Source organism: Dipodomys ordii, unplaced genomic scaffold (genome assembly GCF_000151885.1).
Source record: "Dipodomys ordii isolate 6190 unplaced genomic scaffold, Dord_2.0 Scaffold43, whole genome shotgun sequence".
NCBI classification, from domain to species: domain Eukaryota; kingdom Metazoa; phylum Chordata; class Mammalia; order Rodentia; family Heteromyidae; genus Dipodomys; species Dipodomys ordii.
In genome coordinates this window covers 9,124,995-9,148,503 of record NW_012267259.1, presented here as the reverse complement: position 1 = coordinate 9,148,503, position 23,509 = coordinate 9,124,995, and the positions used below count along the sequence as shown (strand labels likewise).

Here is a 23,509-nt window from a genome sequence, read left to right as displayed (position 1 = left end):
GTATCTGCATCCCAGCAGCCTGGATTCACATTGCACCTCAACTACTAACATAATATTTAAGGGATGGGGGCTTCTGTTTGCCCCTCAGTAAGAGAGAGTTAGAACCAAACAACACATCGAAATGCATAATATTTACATAGTACATTCTTAATCAGAAGTTGTTAAATTAAGTCACATTCAATGTTTCTGGTTTTAACTAATCTGAATTAAAATGTGTACTGTGAGGTTGGGTCTCCTGCTAGTGACTTAAACTGTTGTATTTCACTGAAGGACCCTAGGTATGGAGGAATGGGACATGTCACATCATGATCAAATAACTATGAAAGAAGATATCTGATCTATCTTTCCATCTTTTAAAAAGTCAGTACAAGTGAAGCTGTCAGACTTCCTCACTTAATTCCCAAGCAGGAGAACTGGGGCCAGAATGTTGAATGCGTGAACTATGGTGGCGTGCCCCTGCATAGAGATCTCCGGAAATGCCTCACATTGTCAAGGGTAGAAAAACGAGAGCTGAGGGCCAATGAAAATCTGCTCACACCTGGTGGTAAAAAGAGAGGGTATAGCCTGTCAAGGCACAACATCCTTTGGATTTAGATAATTTACATGGAAGGTTCCAGCCATTTACATTTCAAGGATCAGCATTTTACAAAAGATTCAGGGGCTCCAAATGAATGATTGTTACTGGAACAGAATAAAAGTTGTGTTCTTGGGGCCCCTGTTGGCTTACTAACCTTGCATTTCAGTAGCCTTTCTCCATGAAGCCAATTCCTCCTGTCACTTTGGCTTTGAATGTGTGTTAGGTTCCAATAAATGAAACCAACAATAATAATTTAAGCAGGATGGATTTTTTCCACCCTCACACAAGGCTGTCGGGTGTCTTTGGCTGCTATGGTGACTGAGCAGTATTGTAGGATGTTTGCTTTGGCATCGGTTCACCCATTACCCAGGTGTTGACCTCACACGGCCAAGCTAGAGCATCACCAGCACCGTTACTTACCCCTCATGGAAAGGTAGCGGAGGGGAGCGCACGGTTCCCTCCACGAACAGGGCACCACCTAAAAGTAGCAATTCTCATGACTGCTCACATCCCATTGGCCAGACTACATCACAGACTGTATCTGGAAGGATGAGAGACTGGGGAATGCGGCGTTCGTTCTGGATGGTTATGTGCTCAGCTGTAATTTGGCTTTCTTCTGTAGAAAAAAAAAAAAACAGGAAATTAAAATACAGAGAAACAGCCGTCTCTGCTGCAGGAATGACTTGACAGGGTTGCTGCTAGATGGGGGAGGGGTGGTTATTTGTGTGATTTTAGGGAACAGAAGATAATATTTTAAAATAGGTAATTTGCTTTAGATTTCTGGTCCATTTAGAGAAGCTGAGTTTCCCCCCCCCCTTTGGCTTGGTAATGAAATTGAGTTTTATATTAGATTTAAAACATCACATTTTCTCATTACAAAAATAATATGTAGGGAAAATTTAGAAAATATAAGTAAGTAAAATGAAGGCTCTGGAGATCCCAGAGAATTACAGCTTAGGAGCTGTAGGCAAAAAAAAAGTGGGAGTTGAAATTGTACAACAGAAGCCAGGCATAGTAGGACACCTCTATATTCCAGCCACTCAGGATGGCAGCCTGATGCCAGCCCAGGGAAAGGAACAAACTGAAAAGCAAGATGCTGAGAGGTAGCTCAGATGCCTGGAGTAGGGTGTTTTCAAGTTCTGAGTTCAATCCCCAGAAGTACACACACACACACACACACACACGCACGCACGCACGCACGCACGCACGCACGCGCGCGCGCAAGGAAATATAGGACAAGAGCTCCCCTTCATCCTATTCCACCCCCTTTTGAGGAGGATAGGAGTTAGGAAGCAATGGCCAAACTGTAGAAAAAAGTCCAGAGGGGAGAATGAGGCAGTTTATCTTGTGTAATACAGTGCTTGATAAAAGCTATAATCATGGTATTACTGATTCCTGTGTTCCTAGAAGGCTTACTGAGTTAAGGATAAATTCAGAATAAATAAATCTCCAGGACTTTGGATGGTGTCTTCCAATGTCTCTGCCCACAGAGAACCACAGTGCTGCCAGGGAAGCATCTCTTTGCCTCAACTGTCCCCTGACGATGACCCACGGTGTAAGATTCACAACTAGCAGTGCTTCCAAAACTCACCAGCTGTAGGAATGCATGTCAGCAGAGGTAGCAGTCTAAACATGCCTCACAAATGAGAAAATTGTTCCCATTAAAGTGGCCTGTAAAGCAAGCCACTGACAAAATAGTAGTTGGAAGCAAAGAGGAAAGTATAAATGTCCTAGTAAATGATACTGTAATTTCCTAAAGTAATTTCTGGACTTTCTGAGCTCCTAGTAACTTGGTCAAAAACAACTGAGTTGAAACCTAAGCTGTTCATGTGGATGACACTGCTGAATGGCAATTCCTCCCTGGCTCGTCTAGGGAATCCTGATTGGCACGGTTATGACAGAGTGCGAGATGATGATGGTTGATGGGGTGGAAACACACTTGTATCTCCAGGAAGGAAGCAAACTGGGTCAAGAGAGAGCTAACAGATATAGTATAGATGTAGTTACAAAGAGGAAGTAAATGAATCCAAGGCTCTCATCTCCAAAAAAAAAACCCTCTGGCTTCTGGTGTCCATCTGTCTGTTATGGCTTTTGACCTACTTTTCTGGGGTACAGTAATAAGTACGGGAGATGAGAGGCTGGTGGAAACAGCAGTTGAGGGTGACCACGTGCATTCTCAGATGTGGGGGCTGTCACTGATGTCTCCTGGGAGGTCCCAGGCCTTCTTTTAGTAAAATCATCTTCTCATTGAGGTGGATATCATAATGTACACAGCGAAGAAGATGGCTCAGTGGCCTGCATGGTTCTCCATTCCTGCTAGCTGAGAAAAAAAATCTTCATTGTGCAGTAGAACATGGAGACACAACAAGAGGCCCCAGTCTCCGTGCTTACTCTCAGTGAAGACTGAGCACCTACCACGTGAAGCCAAGCTTGATTAGTGTCTCCCTGAGGGCTGCTTGTACCTTGTTCTTCCAGATCTACAGCACACACAGTGTCCTTGAGATGCTCTCTGGGCAAAGGACACAACAGGGAAATCAGAGATTGCCTTTTACATTTTCTGCTGGGGCTGATGTGTTACCAACACTTAATAAGTTCTCTGCATTTGAATTCATTAAATATCAATCACCCAGAGTCTAGGGGGTGGGCACTATTACTATGTCATTTTATAGATGAGGACAAGATGGAGGGACTTATCAATTATCCAAGACCTGCAGATGGAAATTAGAGAGTATGCATTCAAATCTAGGAAGTTCATTTCCAAGCCCCAGAAACTATAATCCACTGATGTTCTATCTTTTGAATATATGATAAAATATTGGTTGGATGCAAACTGATCACTCATAGTCTTGTTGGAAAATGCAACCCTGGAGGGTAACCCTGCCTTCCACACAGACTTCCTGCAATTCAAACCCCATGATCATGTTTTAATGGCTAAGGAATGACTTCAACCACACTATTGCTTCACTTGATCATTGTATTGTACAGTAAAACATACAAATACAATTTACTACTTTCATCTCTTTTATGTATTGTTCAGTGGCATTTAGAACATTAACCTTCTTCTGCATCCATCACCACCAGCCGTCTCCACAACTTTCTCATTTTTCCCAAGTGGAAATTCTATTCCCATTCACCAGCAAGTCTTGCCAGGTACCTGTGAGTTCCCACTATAATCCTAGCTACTCAGGAAGCTGAAATCTGAGGATCACTATTCAAAGCCAGCCCAGGGAAGGAAAATCCAGGAGACTCTATCTCCAGTTAACCATCCAAAAAAATAGCCAGACTGAAAGCATGGCTCAAGTGGTAGGCAGAAAAAGTAGAGCCAGATTGTAAGACACTGAGTTCAAGCCCCCAGTACCAGCATATGCATGCACACACACTCAATCTTCACTTCCCTCTCTCTGTAAAATGGCAACTGCCATTTTATTTTCTGTGTTGATGAACTTATCAACTAGACAGCTCTAAGTACCTCCTGTTGGTAGAATCCTATAATATATGTCTCTTTGTGTCTAGCTTAATTTGATTAGTATTTTATCTTTAAAGCTGATTCCATATTATAGCACATGTCACCATTTTCTTTTTAAATGCCTAGATAGAAAGTGAATCCTTTTATTCACTTCTATTCTCAGGACCCTAGTGTCTGTATATCCCATGTTTGTTTATGATTTCCCCAATGGACATTTGGGTTGTGCTATTGTGAATAGTATCACTATGAATATTGGTGTATAAATATCTTTGAGCCCTTGCATTCTTTTCCTTAGAGTATATATCCAGACATGGAATGGCTAGATCATATGGTTATTGTTATATTTGTTAGGAATTACAGTTAACTTTTCTTTATTTAATGTTTTTTTGTTTGTTTGTTTGTCGGTCGTGGGGCTTGAACTCTGGGCCTGGGCACTGTCCCTCAGCTCTTCAGCTCAAGGCGAGCGCTCTACCACTTGAGCTACAGTGCCACTTTCGGTTTTCTGGTGGTTTATTGGAGATAGGAGTCTCACAGTCTCTCCTGCCCAGGCTGGCTTTGAACCGCGATCCTCAGATCTCAGCCTTCTGAGTAGCTAGGATTACAGGCGTGAGCCACCAGCGTCCAGCTCTTCTTCATTTAATGTTGACCATCAGTGATGGTGAATATCCTAGAAACCCATGTCACATAGCTTAATTATGGCTCTCAATACTGTCACCAAAACTTGGTAGTAACCTTATATGTAGATAAATAGCTAGATTGGAGGTGGGGAGCACTGGCTTTATTTTGAATTTACTTAAAAAATGTTTTATCCTAGGTAGTTGTACAGAGGAGTTGTCACTTAACAAAGCCATTTATGAATAAAATATGTCTTGATCATTGTCACCCCTGGTATAAAATGTGATGCTATGACCTTTACTAGGAAGGGCTTTGTTTTTGGTTAAAAAGCAGGACCAAGCATGCCTAAATAGAAAGTGAATCATTTTATGTGCTTCTCTTTTCAGAGCTCTAGTGTACAAAGGAATTCTAGCAGCTCATGGGAAGTTATGCAAAACTCAATAAAGATTTTAGTCAGGAGAAAAAAGGTTAAAGGGAAGAGAGGAAACATTCTCTAAGGAACTTTACAGAGAAATTAAGAATCACATTTAAACTCTGAGTCCTTTAAATGTGGTCCTGAGGAAACATAGTGCTGGCTGGAGGTTCTCATGGCCTCTCTTCTGTGGTACACTACAACTTGGGCAGACTGAGGAGCATCAAATGTGCAGATTCGGATCTCTCCTTCATTTAGCATTGAGTAGCTGTGAGGAAGACACCATTCAATATGCCTTTAGAAGACACTGATGAGGGGGGCTTTGTTTGGGGATGAAATCCTCAATTGAAGGGATTCTTGAATACAATTTGGAAACTATGTGTGTTGTATAAGACTGTACCAATGGGACCTTCTGCTTAGGAGTCTATTTTGATGTTCTGGAGCCTTGAACATCTTGGATACAATTTTCCAAAAATCATATATCTCTTGCAGAAGTAATCAAATAATATTCAGTTGAACTGGCTGAAGTTGGAATGAGACTGGAAGTCAAGCTTTTTATCAGACTTGCTGTCCATTGGCCCCCACTTTCTGCAATAGCTGGTGCCTCCACTTTCTAAGCATTGTGGAGGTTTTTTATGGTGGGCTGGCTTGTTTCTCCCTGGTAACCCCCTCTGGAGACACCTGGATTTGAAATTACTCCACTCTGCAAAAATCACTGGCCCTCTTCCATCAGTTCACCACATTCATGTTCCATCGTTCAAAGTTAGAGGGATCTCCTAAGTCCATTCAGTATAGGGTTGGCAAGTTTATTTCTTGTTCTTATTACTTGAGCTTTACCTAAAGAAAGAAAAGGGGACAGAAATATTACTATTCTTTCATCTCAAAATCAGAAGTTTTTGTCTCTCCACCTTCTCACCCCCATTCGGTTTTAGAAGAGGTATGGCTGCTATTGATTAAGCAATGGGAGAAATAGATGACTTGTAAGGTGAAAGCAACTGGACAAATTCACAAAGTAGCTGTTTTCATAAAGTGCAGCAAGAACACTATGTTGACCGCAGGCTAGGCCCCTTCTTTATGTTAATGACCTAGAAGGCAAGTATTGCTTTATGCTGAGGAGACAAACTCACAAAATTTAAAAAATAAGCCTGAGGTCATCTACCTACCTTGTAAAGGGTCAAAGCCAAAATCATAAACCAGATTTGCTGGACCCCAAACCAGGACTGCATCTACTACACAAAACTTGATACCAAAATCTATAGAATACTCTTTATAAATTCCACTGCTCTTAACAGGTGTGGTGGTGAGAGAATTGCAGTTCTCTCTATGTAGTGCCTAGAGTACCAGCTACTCAGGAGGTAGAAGTAGGGGCATCGTGGTCTGAGACTGGCCCCAGAAAAGTGAGTGTGAAACCCTATTTAAAAAACCCAAAGTGCAATAGACTCATGCAAAACAAGTATGTATGTTTGCCTAACAAGTATGAGCCCAAGAGTTCAAGTCCCAGTACTGCCAAAAAAGAAAATAAAGACAATCCAATGCAATATATTAAAATTTTTTTTAAAGAAATCTAACAAGGAAAGCAAAAGAAGAGAGAGATTGTCCAAGAGAATTGTATTCGTCACCCGGTTTATGGAATTGTAACACCTTTGTGCAACACCTTAATAATAACAAAAATAGATTGAACAAAAGAAATCTGTATATGAGGTGCGTGAGAAGGCAGTTATGCAAGGGAAAGCCCAAGTTGATCTTAGGATCAACGTAAGATTAACCCTTCAATTGCAGTGAGAGTTTAATTTATCTGCTGACTCGCTTGTTCCAACAAGATCCCTTCTAGTCCTCTAATTCTGTAGGCAGAATTCTAAAAATTCTTTTCCTAGCGCAACACTAACCTTCAGCACACAGCCTGATGATGTGATCTCTGTTATCTTCATCTCCTTGATTTAGCATTTCCTCCTCAAACCTCTTACACACACCTGGCTGCGGGGATGTATTCCTGGCTGCATCATTTGTGTTCATAATTTTTTACATGCGATAATTCTCAGGAGCACCCAGGAGAAATGCCTTAATCAAGAAAGCCTGTACCAGACATTGCTTTATCTATGTCACAATTATCTGACGATCATTTCCCTTTGCCAAAAACTGAGAAGAGTATTTGCATTTGGAAAATCAAGTTACAACACCTGAAGCACATTAAGAACCACCGCCTCCCTGGAGTCTCCATGAGATTTCCTCATCTTAGTTTGTTTTTCTTAAAGATACAAACTGCACAGCAGTGTTTGTAGTTGGGGCTGATGAGCACCCTGGCTTGCATGATAAGATTTCACTTTGGCCAACTCAACTTTTTTATACATAAATTAAGTTGTAAGTAAGCTTTGAAATAGTATAACATACATCATTGGGGTTTATTTAGAGACATTGGAATATTTCAGTATTTGTTTTAAATGCAAATTTAGGATCAGTGAGTGTTTTTACATACAAAATTATGACATGTTGGCCAGGAATTCTGGGGTCGGCAGGAGGATGCTTGGGAATCTTAATTACCCTTGCCCTGGAGTAGGGCTGGGCTCAGTGACGTAATTAAGGACAAACCCCAAGAGAAAGTTAATTCTGAGCGGAGGGGATGTTTAAATAACGCATATCCATCAGCAAACTTGGATCTTCTCCTGCTAGAGCTCTATAACCTTTGAAAGCATTTCAGATTGCTGTATTATCACTTAGTTCCTTCAAAAAGCATGTAACAGAGCCAGGCATGGTGATACTTTCCAGCATGGGCTACTTAATCAGACCTATCTCAAAAAAAAATTGCTTCTGGCTCAATTGTGTGGACAAGCTCAAGTCCTTAAAATGCTCAAAAAGGCGACAGTGTCCAAGTTTAATGTTTCACGTTCAGAGAGCTTGCAAGTATCCTCTCCATTTTGAGAACTTCAAAATGACTTTCGGCATCTAGGAGATTATACCTTAGCCACAGTATTTAAACAGAAACAAATAGAACCACATGTTTCAATGCAGTGCTAGACGTCAGATTTGACTATCAAAACCACATGTTTTCCTTCCCCCAGTGCAGCTTTCTTACAGACCACTTGACTTCCAATCCATGTAGTGTACCATTCCCTCTCTTACAGCTTTCTGCAGGATGGCTGCAAGTAATACAGTAGATAATAACTGTAAATTTTTAATGAATACTTCTTTTAAAGTTGGTTTTCTGTTTGCTTGTTTGGAGCTTGGACTCTTTTAAAAACCATGAGAAACCAGACTTGAGTTTTAAGTTCCATACAATGTAAAGGTAGATCCTTTACATCTGGTCTAAATCATCATCACCATCGTCATCATCATCATCATCATCATCATCATCATCATCAATCTATTCTCCATGGGTTTCCCTTGGCATGTAAGATTATATTATATTTTGGATATGGTTGAAAATTATTTCAAATGAGAATGGTCTGAACATTGCTATATGCCATTAATATTGAAAAATTGGATGAATGTGTGGATGGATAGAAGGAAATGTATAGTAGGAGGAAGGGAACCTAGGCTATTTTGCTCAAATCTGTTTTTAGAGCATCCTAAATGCACTCTTTCCATCATGAAAACCCACTGCTATGCTTTGTGTGTGTGTGTGTGTGTGTGTGTGTGTGTGTGTGTGTGTGCGCGCGCGCACCAGTCCTTGGTGCTTGAATTCATGGCCTAGGCACTGTCCCTGAGCTTTTTTGCTGTCTCTCAAGGCTAGCATTCTAAATACTTGAGCCATAGCTCTACTTCTGGTCTTTTGGTGGTTAATTGTCTTATGGACTTCCCTGCCTGCACTGGCTTAGACCCATGTTCCTCAGATCTCATCTTCCTAAGTAGGTAGATAATAGGCATGAACCACCTGTGCCCAGCCCTATTTGTGCTTTCGAAGTTTCCTGCCACAGCTGCGCTGCATGTGGGAAATGATACCGGGAGAGGAATGAAATGACATTGCTGTACTGATTGGATTCAGACTTCTCGATTATGTAAAATTCAAAAGTCCTTATTTAATGTCTTATGTTCTAGAGATTACTTAGGTTTCTCTTCTAAATGAGAATTCACCCAGGAGACAAGCCAGAGAATGTAATTTGACCAATACTGTAATTAAAGGATAACAATTTGCAAACATAGAAAGTAATTGTTGCCTTATTTGTATTGAAATGTGGTAGAAAAATGAACATAAATCTGTCAAAACAATTTTGACCTAGGTGATGGCCCTGACCATTTCCCTCAGGTGGGAGCTTGCTTTCAGACTTATTTTACACATCAGTAGTATGTGTCACTTTCACTGAGCCATGGGAATGATCTGTCCCCACAGGAGGCTGTGAGTGATGTACAGTCCCCAGCTGGTAGGTTGTATTTAATTTAGCCACCTAAAAATCAGTGTTCATAGACATCCCAACAGAAATAACCTTGAGTATGATTTTTATAGTTGCAAAGAAATAGTTTTTAAAATGATAGTTTAGCTATCATTTTAAAATCATGGCTTAGCCAATTGGAGATTTCTTGGGTGATAATCTTGAGATTGGTGAATCCTGGTTAAGTCTTTGTTTCTGATGCATGGCATGGGAAGTGAGCTCATGTGGGCTCCACCTAGGAGAGCACAGAAGGGAATGTACTGGAAGCAAGAGATGGAAAAGCAGAGAGGACATTTCCACTTCAGGGAAAATGTCTGTACTATACCATTGCACACAAAATATAGAAGTGTAGCTCCATTTTCCCCTAGCATGATCACATTTATTGCATCTACACACATCATACATCTTGCAAAAAGCACTTGTGTACAGTTTTGAAAGGCAAATTTTAAGTCTTTTGTGCCTATCCAGATATTTACCATTCATGGTACTCTTTACTTCTTCCTATACATTGTAGTTTTCATGTTTTAATTCGTTTTTAGCCTCAAGAAATGTCTTTATTCTATCCTCATTCTTGAGGATGGAATAGAGAACTGGATTTATTTATTAGTTTGCAGCACTGTGAGAATGCAAATGTGTTTCTTCTAGCAGTCAATTTACTTGGATAGACTAGAGGTAGAAACTGGTTTATGGTCGGTGGCGGATCAGGTTTTCAGCCAGCCCCTTTGATGGTTCTTTAGGTGAGTTTTAAATGGTTGGTTTCCTATATTATGAGGCAGATCCTGGTATTAGAAGATAGGGATATGTAATTTTGATAAAACTTTTCATTTTACTCTTACACTATGTTAACAGAATTTCACTTCTATGCCTCAGGTTTTTCTAGGCACAAGGTCATTTCATTCTCTGTTAGAAACGGAGCTGGGCATGCTGGGCATGTCGTACCTCTCCGAGGATGGGGGGCTCACCCTCAGAGGCTGCCCTCAGGCAAAAGTTCCAGGCCCTGTCTGAAAAATGAACTACAGCAAAAAAAAAAAGGTCTGGGATGTGATTCAAATGGTAGAATACTTGCCTAATAAGCATGAGGTCTTCAAATTCAAACCATAGTACTGACAAATAGATGGATAGACAACACTGTAACAATTTTATTTTTAATCTATCATCATGTTTGTTTGTCTCTTAGGAAAAAATGCTGCAAAGGGTATAAATTTGTTCTTGGACAGTGTATCCCAGAAGGTATGTACTATAAAAGATCTTCCTTTATTCGCAATGAATCATTAGAAGTCTATAAAATTCAAGTAGACATGGATAAATGTTGTCTATGTTAGGTATCTGTGTGTCTGTGTATGATTCTTGTGGACATTATATTTTTCACATGCTGATTCATTAGATATAATACATTCTGTCAAAACCATTACATGTTTCATTCACACACATCAAACCTTTTTTACACTTCTGCTTTATGCTTAATAAGCTTTCAATTACCTAGTTAGCATTTCATGGCTCAATTGTAGCCCAGCCCTCTCCTGGCTGATGGCTGGACCTGTCTGCTGTGTGTTGAACTTTTTGTCCCTTTTCATGACCATCATCAAATATTGCTTAGCATAGTATTGGTGTATAAAAATGGACCCATCTCCCGGGGAACACTTCAGAGTGAGGGATAGGAACGGGGTCCTCGGGAACCAGAAGAGCTTAGATTGTATTATGCTTCCATATTCTACTTAATAGGACCTCAGGAAAGTTCCTTGCTGATCCTTAATTTTCACAGGCAGATGTTGATACTGAGGTCATAGGGATCTTTAAAGCAATTTTGCCATGACTGAGTGAGGTGGCTCATGCCTATAATTCCAGCTACTGGAGAGGCAAAGTGTGGCTGCTCAAACCTGAGGGCCAAACCTGTCCCATCACCTGATTCAGGAAATGAAGTCTGAATAAACACAGTCGTGCTCATAGGCTTAGTATTGTTTCTGCCTTCTTTTTCATGACAATAATGGAATTGAGTAGTTGCAACAGAGGATTTGGCTCATTTCTGGAAAAAGATTTCTAATCTCTGCTGTTTGGCCAGGTGACAGGATGATCTGATTTGTCCAGCTAAACAGTTAAGAATTGATGAACGTGGGGCGCAGAGACCTCTAATGGTTTTCCTGGCTTATAACTAGGAAAAATATATTTGCATTTATATACATATAGAAAATCTCCAGTGTAGTTATAACCTATGATAGTTCTAGTTCTACCTTTGTGAGAAAATTTATACTATGATCTGTAATGGCTAGACAAATTTACATTCCCACCAAAAGTGTATAAGAGTTCCTATTTTGTTTGCTGCATCAGTATTCACAAGAGGCAAGTTGTAGAATCATCCAAGATGCCCATAAAACAGGTGCTGGAGGGGATGTGGACAGAAGGGAACCTTACTGCATTGTTGGTGGGAGTGTAAACTTGTTCAACCACTTTGGAAAGCAGTATGGAGGTTCCTCAAAACAATCCCACTTTTGGGCATTTACCCAAATGTTCACAAACAAGGCCACACTAAAGCTACCAGCACGACTATGTTTATTGCAACATTATTTACTATAGCTAAGATATGGAACCAACCCAGATGCCCCTCAGTAGATGAATGGATCAAGAAAATGTGGTATATATACACAATGGAATTCTATGCCTCCATCAGAAAGAATGACATTGCCCCATTTGTTAGGAAATGGAAAGACTTGGAAAAAATTATATGAAGTGAAGTAAGCCAGGCCCAAAGAAACATAGGTCCCATGGTTTCCCTTATTTGCAATATCTAGTATATGTCTGAGTCAAGCAGAAAAGGTCAGATAAGGTGATGTTAGGGAAATGAACCCTAATATATGTATTCAAATGTTTTTTTTTCTTTCATGCGATTGTTTCTAACGCATTTATAAGATTATTTCTTTGTTGCTTTGTATGTCCCTCCCCCACAGTCTAACCCCTGCTTTCACTGTATTTGATGTTGGTATAATTTGTGGAGGGGAAGGGGAAAAACAAATCGTTTAAATAGGGATACAGGTGGACCCATTGCAACAATAAGATGTACAAGTCGTTACGTCGAAAACGAACTTTACAACTTTGGGGGGGGGAGGGGAGCGGGAAGGATTGGGTGGAGGGACGGGGGGAGGTTGGGAAGGGATGGGAAGGGGAAACAAAGGAGGAGGCTACAATGCTTGATAAGAAATGTACTCATTGTCTTGCCCATGTAATTGTAACCCCTCTGTACAGTATTTTCACAATAAAAAGAAAAAAGATAAAAAGAAAATGAGTGCCAGGGACAAAAGGAAAAGAGGGTGGAGAGAGGGTAACAGGGTGCAGATATGATGAAAGAATGTTATATGCGTGCATGTGAAGCTCCTAATTGTGTACAGTCAGTGTGTGCTAACAGAGGAGTTGAGCACAAGCTGTGTGGAGAGGCTTGCTCTCGTTAGCCAGGGGACTTAGTCTCTGACAGGTAACCAGCCAATCATGAGCACCTATAGCAGAAGAAGCAGAGCAGAGGAAGCTTTTCCCAGGCTTCGGGTACTGTGTTTAATGCACTTTCCAATTTTATCTTCATTTTAAAAACAGCACAAAGACACTATTGTTGTTCTTTTTTTGTTGTTCGTGGGGCTTGAACTCTGGACCTGGGTGCCATCCCTCAGCTCTTCAGCTCAAGGCTAGCACTCTACCACTTAAGCCACAGCACCACTTCCAGTTTTCTAGTGGCTTATTGGAGATAAGAGTCTCACAGACTTTCCTGCCTGGGCTGGCTTTGAACTGTGATCCTCAGATCTCAGCCTCCTGAGTAGCTAGGATTACAGGCATGAGCCACTGGTGCCAGGCTTGTTGTTGTGAGGAAATCAAGGCTCAATGAACCTGAGATCAGCAAGGCATGATGATATGCTCTATAATCTTAGCACTTGAGAGGTTGAGGTGGGAGGCTTTGAGCCCAGGGTTTGAACCCAGACTGGGCTGCATAGTGAGACCAGAGGAGGAGGAAGAGGAGGAAGGGGAGAGGAGGGGGGGAAGAGAAGGAGGAGGAGGATCTGAGATCACAGAGAGAATGGCCAAGTTGGAAGGTGGGCACTCATATGTGAGCTAGAGAGCTAGCGTGTTGACAGGATTGAGTAGACCGTGTTGAGGAGGTAGGGCAGGCTTGGCACTGACAGTGGCCCTTGAAAACTGGCTAGGATGCCACCAGTAACGAGGTGCTAAGAGTAAGGGTAGAGGAGCTGGCTGGGCATGGCTGGAGGTGAAAGCGTGGATAGAAGGAAGAATCAGTAGCGAGAAGGCACGGCTGTGACAAAGGACAAAGGAAAAGACAACTGGGGCTTGTGAAGTTGAAGGAACACATAGTGGGATCCTCTAATTGGGAAAATCTCAAGAGCGAATACCAGACATCAAATGCAGAAGTAACCAGTGAATATTTAAGACTTATTTAGTTTAGGTTGAGGCTCTTTCTTTTCTTACCCCTCACCCTCTTTCACCTTCTCTTCTTCTTCTTCTTCATCCTCTTCCTCTTCCTCCTCTTTCTCCTTCTCCTCCTTATTTTTTCTCTCATTCTGTCTCTCTCTCTGCTTTTTGTGAGACAATGTCACGCTATACAGTCCAAGCTGGCCTTAATCTCTAGATCCTTCCGGCTTTACCTCCTATGAGTCAAAAATTACCGGCCTGTGCTACCACACTATGGTTCATTAACTCTTTTCCAAAATGCTTGAGATCAGAAATGATTCCTATTTCAGAATTTTGGGGATTTGTGAATGTTTTCATAGATTTATGAGTTGAGCATCTATAATCTAGGAATCTGAAATGCTCCAAAATCTAAAACATCACTGCAGAGCACATTTACTAGGGTGCACTGCTGGCTAGACACCGGCAACTGAAAAGGCAAAGAAGCAACAGCACCCCAGAGATAAGTGCGCCCCGCGCTGCCACCCCGAGGCTAGGCATGCAGAGATGGTGGCCGATTAGGCTCAGAGGAGGTGCCGTTGGATGCGTCCCAGACCTTCCGGGCATGAGTGGCAGGTGCTCTTTCTCTCAATTAGGGGTCTGGGAGCCATATCTTCACGAGGTTGTACCCAGTGGCTGGTGCTAGTAGCTCAGAAATGGGATGTAATAGGCCAGTTCTACAATTGTAGGGAAAGCTACAAATTGACATCTGCTGCTTCTACCAAATAAGCTACTGGAGGGCTAGAAAGGGGGAAGAATGAAATGAGGCTTGGGGAGCACCAGCAGTAAGCAGAGAGGTCCATATTCCTCTTTCCTCTTCGTGTGTATGTGTGTGTGTCTGTCTGTCTGTCTGTCTGTCTGTCTTCCTGTCTCTCTGTCTTTCTGGCTGTTTCCCTTCTGCAACCCAATATCATTTATCCGCAATGATAAATAGCTGTCAAGGAAGAAATGTGGTTTTTAAAGTCTCAAGTCACAAAGTCTCTGAGGGAAGGGATGGAGAACAGGTTTGAAATCAATAGAAAGGCTCAATCTGACACTGCCAACGTACCTGAGACTCTCCTAATGCCTCAGGTCATCAGACTTCAGGGCTCAGCAGAAAACTTTCATATCATCACTATAATGTGAACACTGGAGAGTTATCCAACAAAATGTCAATGAAACTTTTGGCCATGAAAGGCCTGGGAAGCGGAGAACTCCAGGGTTGGGTGGGCAGCAGTGGGTAAGGCAATGGAAAAGCTAAATGTGAGCTGGGCACTGGTGATTCACACCTGTGATCCTAGCTAGGCAGGAGGTTGAGATCAGTGGGGATAGCAGTTTGAAGCCAACCCTGGCAGGAAAGTCTGTGAGACTCTTATGTGAGAAAAAAAAAAAAAGCTGGAAATGGAGCTGTGACTCAAGTGGTACTGTGCTAGCCTTGAATAAAAAGCTTAGGGACAACTCCCAGGCCCTGAGTTCAAACCCAAGACTGGAAAGAAAGAGAAAGAAAGAAAGAGAGAGAGAGAAAGAGAAAGAAAGAGGGAGGAGGGAAGGAGGGAGGTAGGGAAGGAGATAGGGAGGGAAGGAGAGAGGAAGGAAGGAAGGAAGGAAGGAAGGAAGGAAGGAAGGAAGGAAGGAAGGAAGGAAAGCAAAAGCTAAATGTGCCTCTTCCAAGGCTGGCAATCAACAGGGAGAGCTTAAAAGAAAGAAGCAATGCGTTCTAGCCATCTGGAGATGTGGCGTGAAAACACCCACAGATGTGGAGGCAGACAGGGATTGCTGCACAGGGGTTGTGGGAAGCTCAAAGCAAGCCTCAACGCAGTTCTTTAGACAGCCTCTCTGCCTCTTTCCTCTCCGCCTTTCTCTTCCTCCTCTGGCAGTAGCAGCCATGCGTGGACAGCTCGTCTCCAGTCACGCTAAGACCTTCTGCATTCCCAACTTGGGTTGCCTAGAGGTGGAGTTTCTTTGGGGAAAACCCATTCAGCCTGAGGCAGCTTGTGTCAGGGTTGGTGAGAACCCATGCAGGAAAGCAGGCCGGGAGTCACGCCTGTGGGAAGGCGCCCACAACCAGGACAGCTCTCCAGAGTTACGTGGGAGTGATGGATCCTTGTTAAGCCAACCCTTCCTGCTCACCTTCACGGCAGATCCAGGCTCCCCCTGTGGCCAGGAAGAGTGTCCCCGTCAGCACCCGGGGAGATAGTGCTGTGATTGATGATGCGCTGGGTCTGCTCTGGGAGCAGATGCTGAGCCTGAGCTCCTGACTTAGAGCCAACGTCCCGACAGAAACTCATGAAATAGCAGCTCATAAAAACCCAGAGGAGCAGATGCTCTAATTCTTTATGAGTAGACGAGCATGCACCCCAATTTGCACAAGCTTTGCAAGCACATACCTTCGGCACTCGCTTATACAAGCACTGCCCCTGAGAACTCTCTCACGTTTTATTTTTTTAGTACTGAAGGGGCCGTGCACTCACCGAGGAGACTGCCTACCACTTGAGCTATGTTCTCAGTTCTTTTTGTCTTTAGTTTGTTTCTCAGATAGTCTCACACTAACTTTGCCTAGACTAGACTCAATCCACAGTGCTCCTACCACCTATCCAAGTCTCTCAGAGAGTAGACCTGCACTACCAAACCTGGCCTACCTGCATTTCTTACCCTTCCCCTCTTCCCCTCTTCTCTTCTTCTTGCTCGACTTCTGGCCCTTCCTCTCACAAATACCCATCACCAGGGCTGGCCTTTCTGTAGATTCTTCTGGAAGGAATTCTCTGTCTCTGTGTCCATTTGGGGGGGAGGGTGGGGAGACAAAATAAGCCCCAAGTGAATTCGGGAGAGCTGGTCACCAGCTAAAGCACCAGCTCTCTGAATAACGATGAAGACCCAAGGACCCAGAAGAGAAAGCACAGTGACGTTTGCTTTTAACCATTGCTTTTAACTACATACTAAGTTATCCACTACAGAACTCTCTATTGCAGAGAAATAGATGGACCTGGAAAAAAAAATTATGTGAAGTGAGTCAGGCCCAGAGAGATGAAGGATGCATGTCTTCTCTCATATGTGGAAATGAAATCTAATTTATAAATCTATAGGTACACATATTCAGGGTCCTATGCAGCTATCCACAAATGTGTTAACCAAGCCTGGTCTATGCAGGGGAGAATTCCACTGGTGTAGCTCCTTTGAACAATTAATCTGTAATATAACAAAAACCAGGAAACCGGAACTCAAGGTGGGGGCAAAGTGAGACCAAGGGGAAGAAGAGGGGAATGCAGTCCTAATCATCAATGAGTATTTTATTAAATTAAGGAAACTGGGGAGGTGGGTGGGTTTGGAAGAGATGGACGAGAATGATGGAAGGGGATCATGGCTCAAGATGCATTATACTCACAGGTTGAATGGAAATCCCTTTGCATAATTACTTCAAGATAATAATAATACAACTCCTAGAAGAGCAAAGAGTGTTGCTCCCCACCAACTCCCGTGGCTCACGTGATTGTACTTTTCTTTTTCAGATTATGATGTCTGTGCCCAAGCCCCCTGTGAGCAGCAGTGCACAGACAACTTCGGCCGAGTGCTGTGTACTTGTTACCCGGGATACCGATATGACCGGGAGAGACACCGGAAGCGAGAGAAGCCATATTGCCTGGGTATGTTAGGATGCATGTTGGATGCCAGCACTTAGGGACATGCCTCGTGAGATGGTGTCATCTCTGTGGCATGTTTCTTCATGAGCAGGACTGGCTCAGAAATGTCACTCTGATCTTTGATTCCTCTCCCTTAAATCCTCGGGAGGATGGAGTTGGATTTGGACTTACTCTCCATATTGTTCACTACCTTTCATCCTGATGATCAAAAAAACCCAACTATGTCCCCGGGCTCCCTAAGGGAGCTGATAATATCCTAACTCAACGTGAGACAAGAGCTGGAGAAAAGAAACAATGTCAAGTGTTACTAGGATAGTATGAAGCAGAACATAAGTGATCGGGCATAAAAACAACAAAATAAGACGTGTTCTTAGAAGACAGCTAGGAAAAGGAACGTGTCCGTGTAGCAGGCAGGTTGTAAGAAAGTCGGAGGGAAGTGGAGTCAGCCACCTGGGCTGCAGCTGAGCAAACAGCCCAGCTACCCCCAATAGCCCCCCACTCCGTCCTTTCTTTCCCAGCCACGAGGTTTTCCCACCATGCATTCTGTGAGTTCCGGAGGCAAGTGGAGGACCCGTTGTCCCCCCAGAGCCCCGTGTTTCAGAGTGCGCTCACTCCATAGGCAACCTGTCCTTGTTTGCTTTCAAAGTAAATAGGTCCTTGGCCTTCCCTCCAGACCTGGTGAGTCACAACTCCAAGGGCTGAGTCTGGAAATGAGCATTTGTTTTCACCAATGAAGTTGTCCAGTGAAGTTGCAGAATCAGGTGGAGGATGAACTGGGACTGGCAGGGGCTCCTGAGTGGGCCACAACCAGTTGTTAGACGTCCTTCTCCTCTCCCCAGCAGGGGCTCTCGGGAGACCCCATTAGAAGCCTGTTTTCCCCCTGCCACGTCTGGGCATGGTGCTCTCACTAACCAAGGAAGGAGAATGGAGTGGACGCACTCTTCCCTCTGACGGCCCAAGCCACTCCAGATGGCCTTGTCCTAGGCACCAGGGCTTGAATTTCAGTTTCTGGTATCTACCTTACCCTGATCTTTGCATCTAGGGGATCTGTACACCTTACATTGAACTAAAAATGATGTCCTCTCCTTCTGGAGGAAAAGGCATTCAGCCTGAGAATCCTCCTGAGGGAGGGTCCTGCTAGACTCAGCCGGCTACAGAGGACGTAGCCTGTGCTGTCGGGGAAGGGAGCCCACGTGACATGAGCATGCTCCTCCCCTTGGCACACACATGGCCTACCAGAGCTGAGTCCTCTGCAGCTCGTCCAGAGAGCAGCTACCATGCCATTGTGCTCCTAACGTTCAGGGCGGGGCGCTATCTGCCCACCACATGTGCATGGCCTGCGGCTGGGTCCTGCTTCCCACCCACTGCTGCCCTGTGTCTCCAGCCGGTGAGCAGGAAACGGAATCAGGCCTCCCCGCTCCCCATGGTGGGAAAGGCTCTTGTTTTCACCCCATGCCACCGCAGGGAGCAAGCCCATGAGCCACACAGTTGGCACAGACTCTTGTTTGATGCTATCATGACTCATTTCCACAGCTCACCCAGGGGTCTGCTTGGGTCACTATGAGGCAGAAGCTTCCTGGGGAAACTCAGACTCACTGTGGCTCTTTTCTTTCATCAGAAGTAGCGAGGATGTCTCCTAAGTGGGAAGAGGCCATTCCTGAACGACCTCTGGGTCACCATCATGCTTTCCAGAACCCCCAACTATGAAGGGGAACTTAAGCCTCAGGCCACTAAGCTACTTGTGAGAGGTTACTTATCTACTATCCGCTTCTTGAAGGGTGTTGCCCTTGGCTTTCTCACATCCCCTTCTGAGGAGCGTTTAGGGCAGGCTTCATGGTCCTTGTGTTCCAGGTGGGTCTCTAAAGGCTAGCCAGGCCTGCACCAAGCCATGTGAAGGCAGGAAGCCCTGAGCAGAGTCCAGCCTGGGTGTGTGATGAGGGTAGCACACTCCCCAGGGCTGCTTGCACAGCTGGACTGCGCTTCCAGCACCTGGCTCTGTTTCAGATGTCTCTGGTCAGCATCAGGCTAGGCATCATCGACGTTATCAACAGAAGGGCCATGCCCGGGCCCGCCCCAGGTCATCAGTTGTGTTGCAGTGGCTTCTCTAAGCTGCGTGTTCTCTCCCTTTGATTCAAACCAGATATCGATGAGTGTGCCGCCAGCAACCAGACGCTCTGTGCTCACGTCTGCACCAACACCGTGGGCAGCTACCGCTGTGAGTGCCGGGAGGGCTTCATCCTGGAGGACGACGGGAAGACGTGCACCAGGGGAGACAAATACCCCAACGACACCGGTGAGTGACAGTTACAGACCATTTTTATACGTTATCAGATCTGGACACAATTTTACCTTTTTATCTATCTTTATATACACTTCTCTATACCTTTTTACCCTGTATGTTGTATAAATATAATACCATAATGCCTGTTATTTCATGTAATATGTATTATGGTCTCTAATGTATATTATTTATGTACTATAACCTATAAGGGTCTCAAGTATGTATCTATCATGGCATTAAAATATAAATATGTACAACATATGGTTCATATTACATAATTATATTTTCTGTAACATTTTAGTGTTTTATATGTCATATATCCTATTTTGCATAATTTGCCTGTATTATAATATATACATAACATGCATATTATTATTACCTATAGCCATTGGGGATCCCCATGAGCAAGAAGGAAGGGACACTTACACAAGTGGTAGGAGGGACCTGGGGTAAAAGGATATAAGTTCAAATGCTTCTAAGGAAAGGTGGTGGGATGCAATGTCGATTTATCATCCAGAGTTAGAAGAAGGCAGGAGGCTCATGGGAAATCAGCAAAGCTTGATTATATATTAAGCGTAATGTAGGTGAACTGGGGAGAGGGCAGAAAGATCATGTCCTCTCAAAGGAAATGTGCTGAAATAAAAGCACAAACCATTTTCCACATAAGGTACCAATCTGTATGGGTGCTACTCAAAAGTGTAGCCTTCTGCCTAGGCCCTGTCCATGAGCTGTTTGTTACTTGACTCATGATTAGATTTTTTTTCAAAAACATGAAGAGTGCTTGTGAATTTTTATAGCAATGTGACAGAGGAAATTTAGTTCAACCCGGAAACTGTGTGCTGGTGTTACATGTCCTGATTTCTCAGGCAGTTCATTTTGTATTTTATGAAAAGCGTCAGCCCACCGTCCATAGGGATTGGTCTAACAGCTGGAGTTCCGGCACAGCCTGAGCAGCTGGGCCACCTCATGTCCCCCGATCCCACTGAGATGTCTGGTCACCGAGGCACATGATCAGCCCAAGTGCCAGGTTCCTTCCCAGAGTGTGGAGTTAAAAAAGAACAAATGAGATGGAGGGGAATGGTAAGGGAGCAGGGGAGAAGAAAAGGAAAAGACTTCCCCAAACTTATGTCTGTGCTTCAGAGAAGGCCTTAGTAAGTGAACTGTCACAACAGTCACTCATTAAGTAACTCTGATCTCTGCCAAGTTAGCAGTGCCTGCTAGCCATTAAAAATTCAGGATTTCAGTCTATAGGCCATAATGTCGCTAAGTCTTCCTATTGGACTGAGCCAAATAATCTGACCAAAGTGAACCAGGCAAATTACCTAGATCGAAAGTCCTTAGTCTCTTAAAGGGCCGGAGGCCAGGTCTTGTACTGACTGCCATGGGCCTGGCTCCTCTACCCACCAATGTAGGCAGGAAGGTGCTACGGGCTGAGCTCTGTCATCCAGGCTTTGCTCATTCTTCCTCTTGGGAAGAGACTATAACTAGAACACGGTCATGACAGCTGAAGGGAGCCAGGGCTATTTTTTTTTAGAAGGGAATAGTCTTTCAGGTCAAATCCCAGCTCCCTAGCAATGCAGGGAGATGAAGAAGCCAATCCGAGCGCTCAGGGGAGCTTCAAAGGGGGAGAAGAGATAGCAGACAGCTGGGCCCCAGCCTCCTCCGAAGGAAAAACTACAAAGCAATGTTGAGTTGAGTCATGAGGAAGTGTCATGTGTTAGAAGTGAATGTACAATACCTATTTAGAGCCAGCTTGGGGGCGGGGTTGTTGAGGTTCATTGCATAAGCTAGAAGACTGGGGCTGGGGACCGTTTTGAGAGCCTGGAACATAGGGGAGCTTGCCCCCTCCCTCTCCCCCTCCCCAAGGTGATCATAGAACAAGCAACAGCAGACTTTGAGGCAGAGGTTGAGAGAGACCAAAATGATGTCCACAGATGTTTTTTATTCAAAAGTAAAATAACTGCCTTTTGCTCAGAGGCAGAGAAGGTGGGAGGAGGCAGCAATGTGTAATTTACCTCTTAGATTACAGCCTTTATTGAAAAAAAGAATCTCATGGTGGGGAGAGGGGGAAAGGAAGGGGAGAGTGGACACCATTTTTTAAGCTATTCATCTGTTCGTGTGTGTGAGTACTTGAGAATTAGCTACCAGACAGGAGCTTTCTGATTTTTCACATTGAAACTAGATTTCCAGCTCCTGGGCTTGGTGGGCTGTGGGCTGCCCAATCTGGCGATAGCATTTGTATCTTTGCCTCAAGTTTAGGTGCAGGCAAATCCTCTTTTGCCTGATATCCAGGAAGTCAGGAGTGACCCTGATCAGAGCAGAGCCATCAGAAACTGCAACGGCCCACTCTACCGAGTATCAAGGCAGGAATGAGTGGGTTGAGGATCCATAACACGTGGGACCTGACCCCTCCCACCTGCACTCTCTACCTGGTCAAGGAGAATGGGCTGCAGGGAAACAGACCATCACTGGCAACAACCAGAGAGGTTGATGACAGAGACTAGCAGCAAATATTAGATGCTGAGTCTTCTTGTTCTTTGGTTTCCGGTTCCCTCCACCCGCTGCAGTGATATCCAGCTTCTCCAACGCTTTCCTCTCCAATCTCCAGTCCAGCAGCTTATATGGTCACCCTGCTGCATGTGGTACCCAAAGGATGGCTCCGAGCGAGAGTGCAGGGAGAGCATCTGCCTTGTGGAAAGGCACTCACCGATGCCCTGACCCTCTGTGAGGGAAGTTAAATCTCTGTCATTTGTGTTGCAGCAGTTCTTCCATTAGGTCCCACAGGACTTTGGGGGCCTGTGAGGTGCTTATGAGTTTCTCTCTTAACCATCCTGTGCACACAAGTTTGGAGATGTGCACCTCACCAGACCCATTCTTTGAAGGATTTGCAGCTCAAGTAGACTAAAAGAGAGATTGCTTTTTTTAAAAAAAAGTTGGCTACAAATTGCAGCTGAGTTTTTTTTTCTTTTAAAAGCTCCATTCTTTCACCCCATCCCCCTGAGACAAGATCTCATTCTAGAATCCAGGCTGGCCCTGAACGTGAGCTCCTCAGAAATACTAGCATGCCCAGAATGAAAAATTATTTCTTAGGAAACTTTATAGCCAAGTGAGGTACATGCCTATAATCCCATCACTGGGGAGGCTGAAGACAGGAGGTCATGAATTTGAAGCCGGGCTAAGCTATAGAGTGAGACCATATCTCAAAAGTATAACAAATACGGAGCTGGTGCCAGTGGTTCACATCTATAGTCCTAGCAACTCAGTAAGCTGAGATCTGAGGACCATGGTTTGAAGCCAACCTGGGTAGGAAAGTCCGTGAGACCCTTATCTCCAATTAACCATAAAAACACTGGAAATGGAACTGTGGCTCAAGTGATAGAGCACTAGCCTTGAGCAAAAGAAGCTCAGGTACTACACCAGGCCCTGAGTTCAAGCCCCAGGACTGGCACTCCAAATGAAAACAAAACAAACCAAATATATACAAAGCATAAGCATTTGGTTCTGTTTTATGAAGAGAAACCTCCCAACACTGAGAAGAGTCACTCACACACAGTTCTGAGGAGGGACCTGCATTGTACACACAGCCTTCGCATCCTGTTTCACGTGGTTGGGCCACTGAGCAGGGGAGACTAGCTCTGATGGTTTGGCCAGGGAGGAAGCCCTTTGACAGCTGTGATGCTGTGGGATGTTCTCGGGAGTCAGAAGAGCTGGAAACCAGGCCTGCTGTAGGACTCACT

At 44.0% G+C, this 23,509-nt stretch overlaps 1 protein-coding gene across 1 annotated transcript in view; it reads left to right on the top strand.

Annotated features, from left to right (window-relative positions):
• Positions 1-23,509, top strand: part of Ccbe1 (collagen and calcium binding EGF domains 1) — a 175,360-nt gene that overhangs the window by 138,581 nt on the left and 13,270 nt on the right. Inside the window, exons 3-5 of the mRNA XM_013019018.1 lie at positions 10,612-10,664; positions 17,360-17,494; positions 19,632-19,784. Of these exons, the coding sequence (XP_012874472.1) occupies positions 10,612-10,664; positions 17,360-17,494; positions 19,632-19,784 (341 nt within the window). The remainder of the gene's footprint in view (positions 1-10,611; positions 10,665-17,359; positions 17,495-19,631; positions 19,785-23,509) is intronic.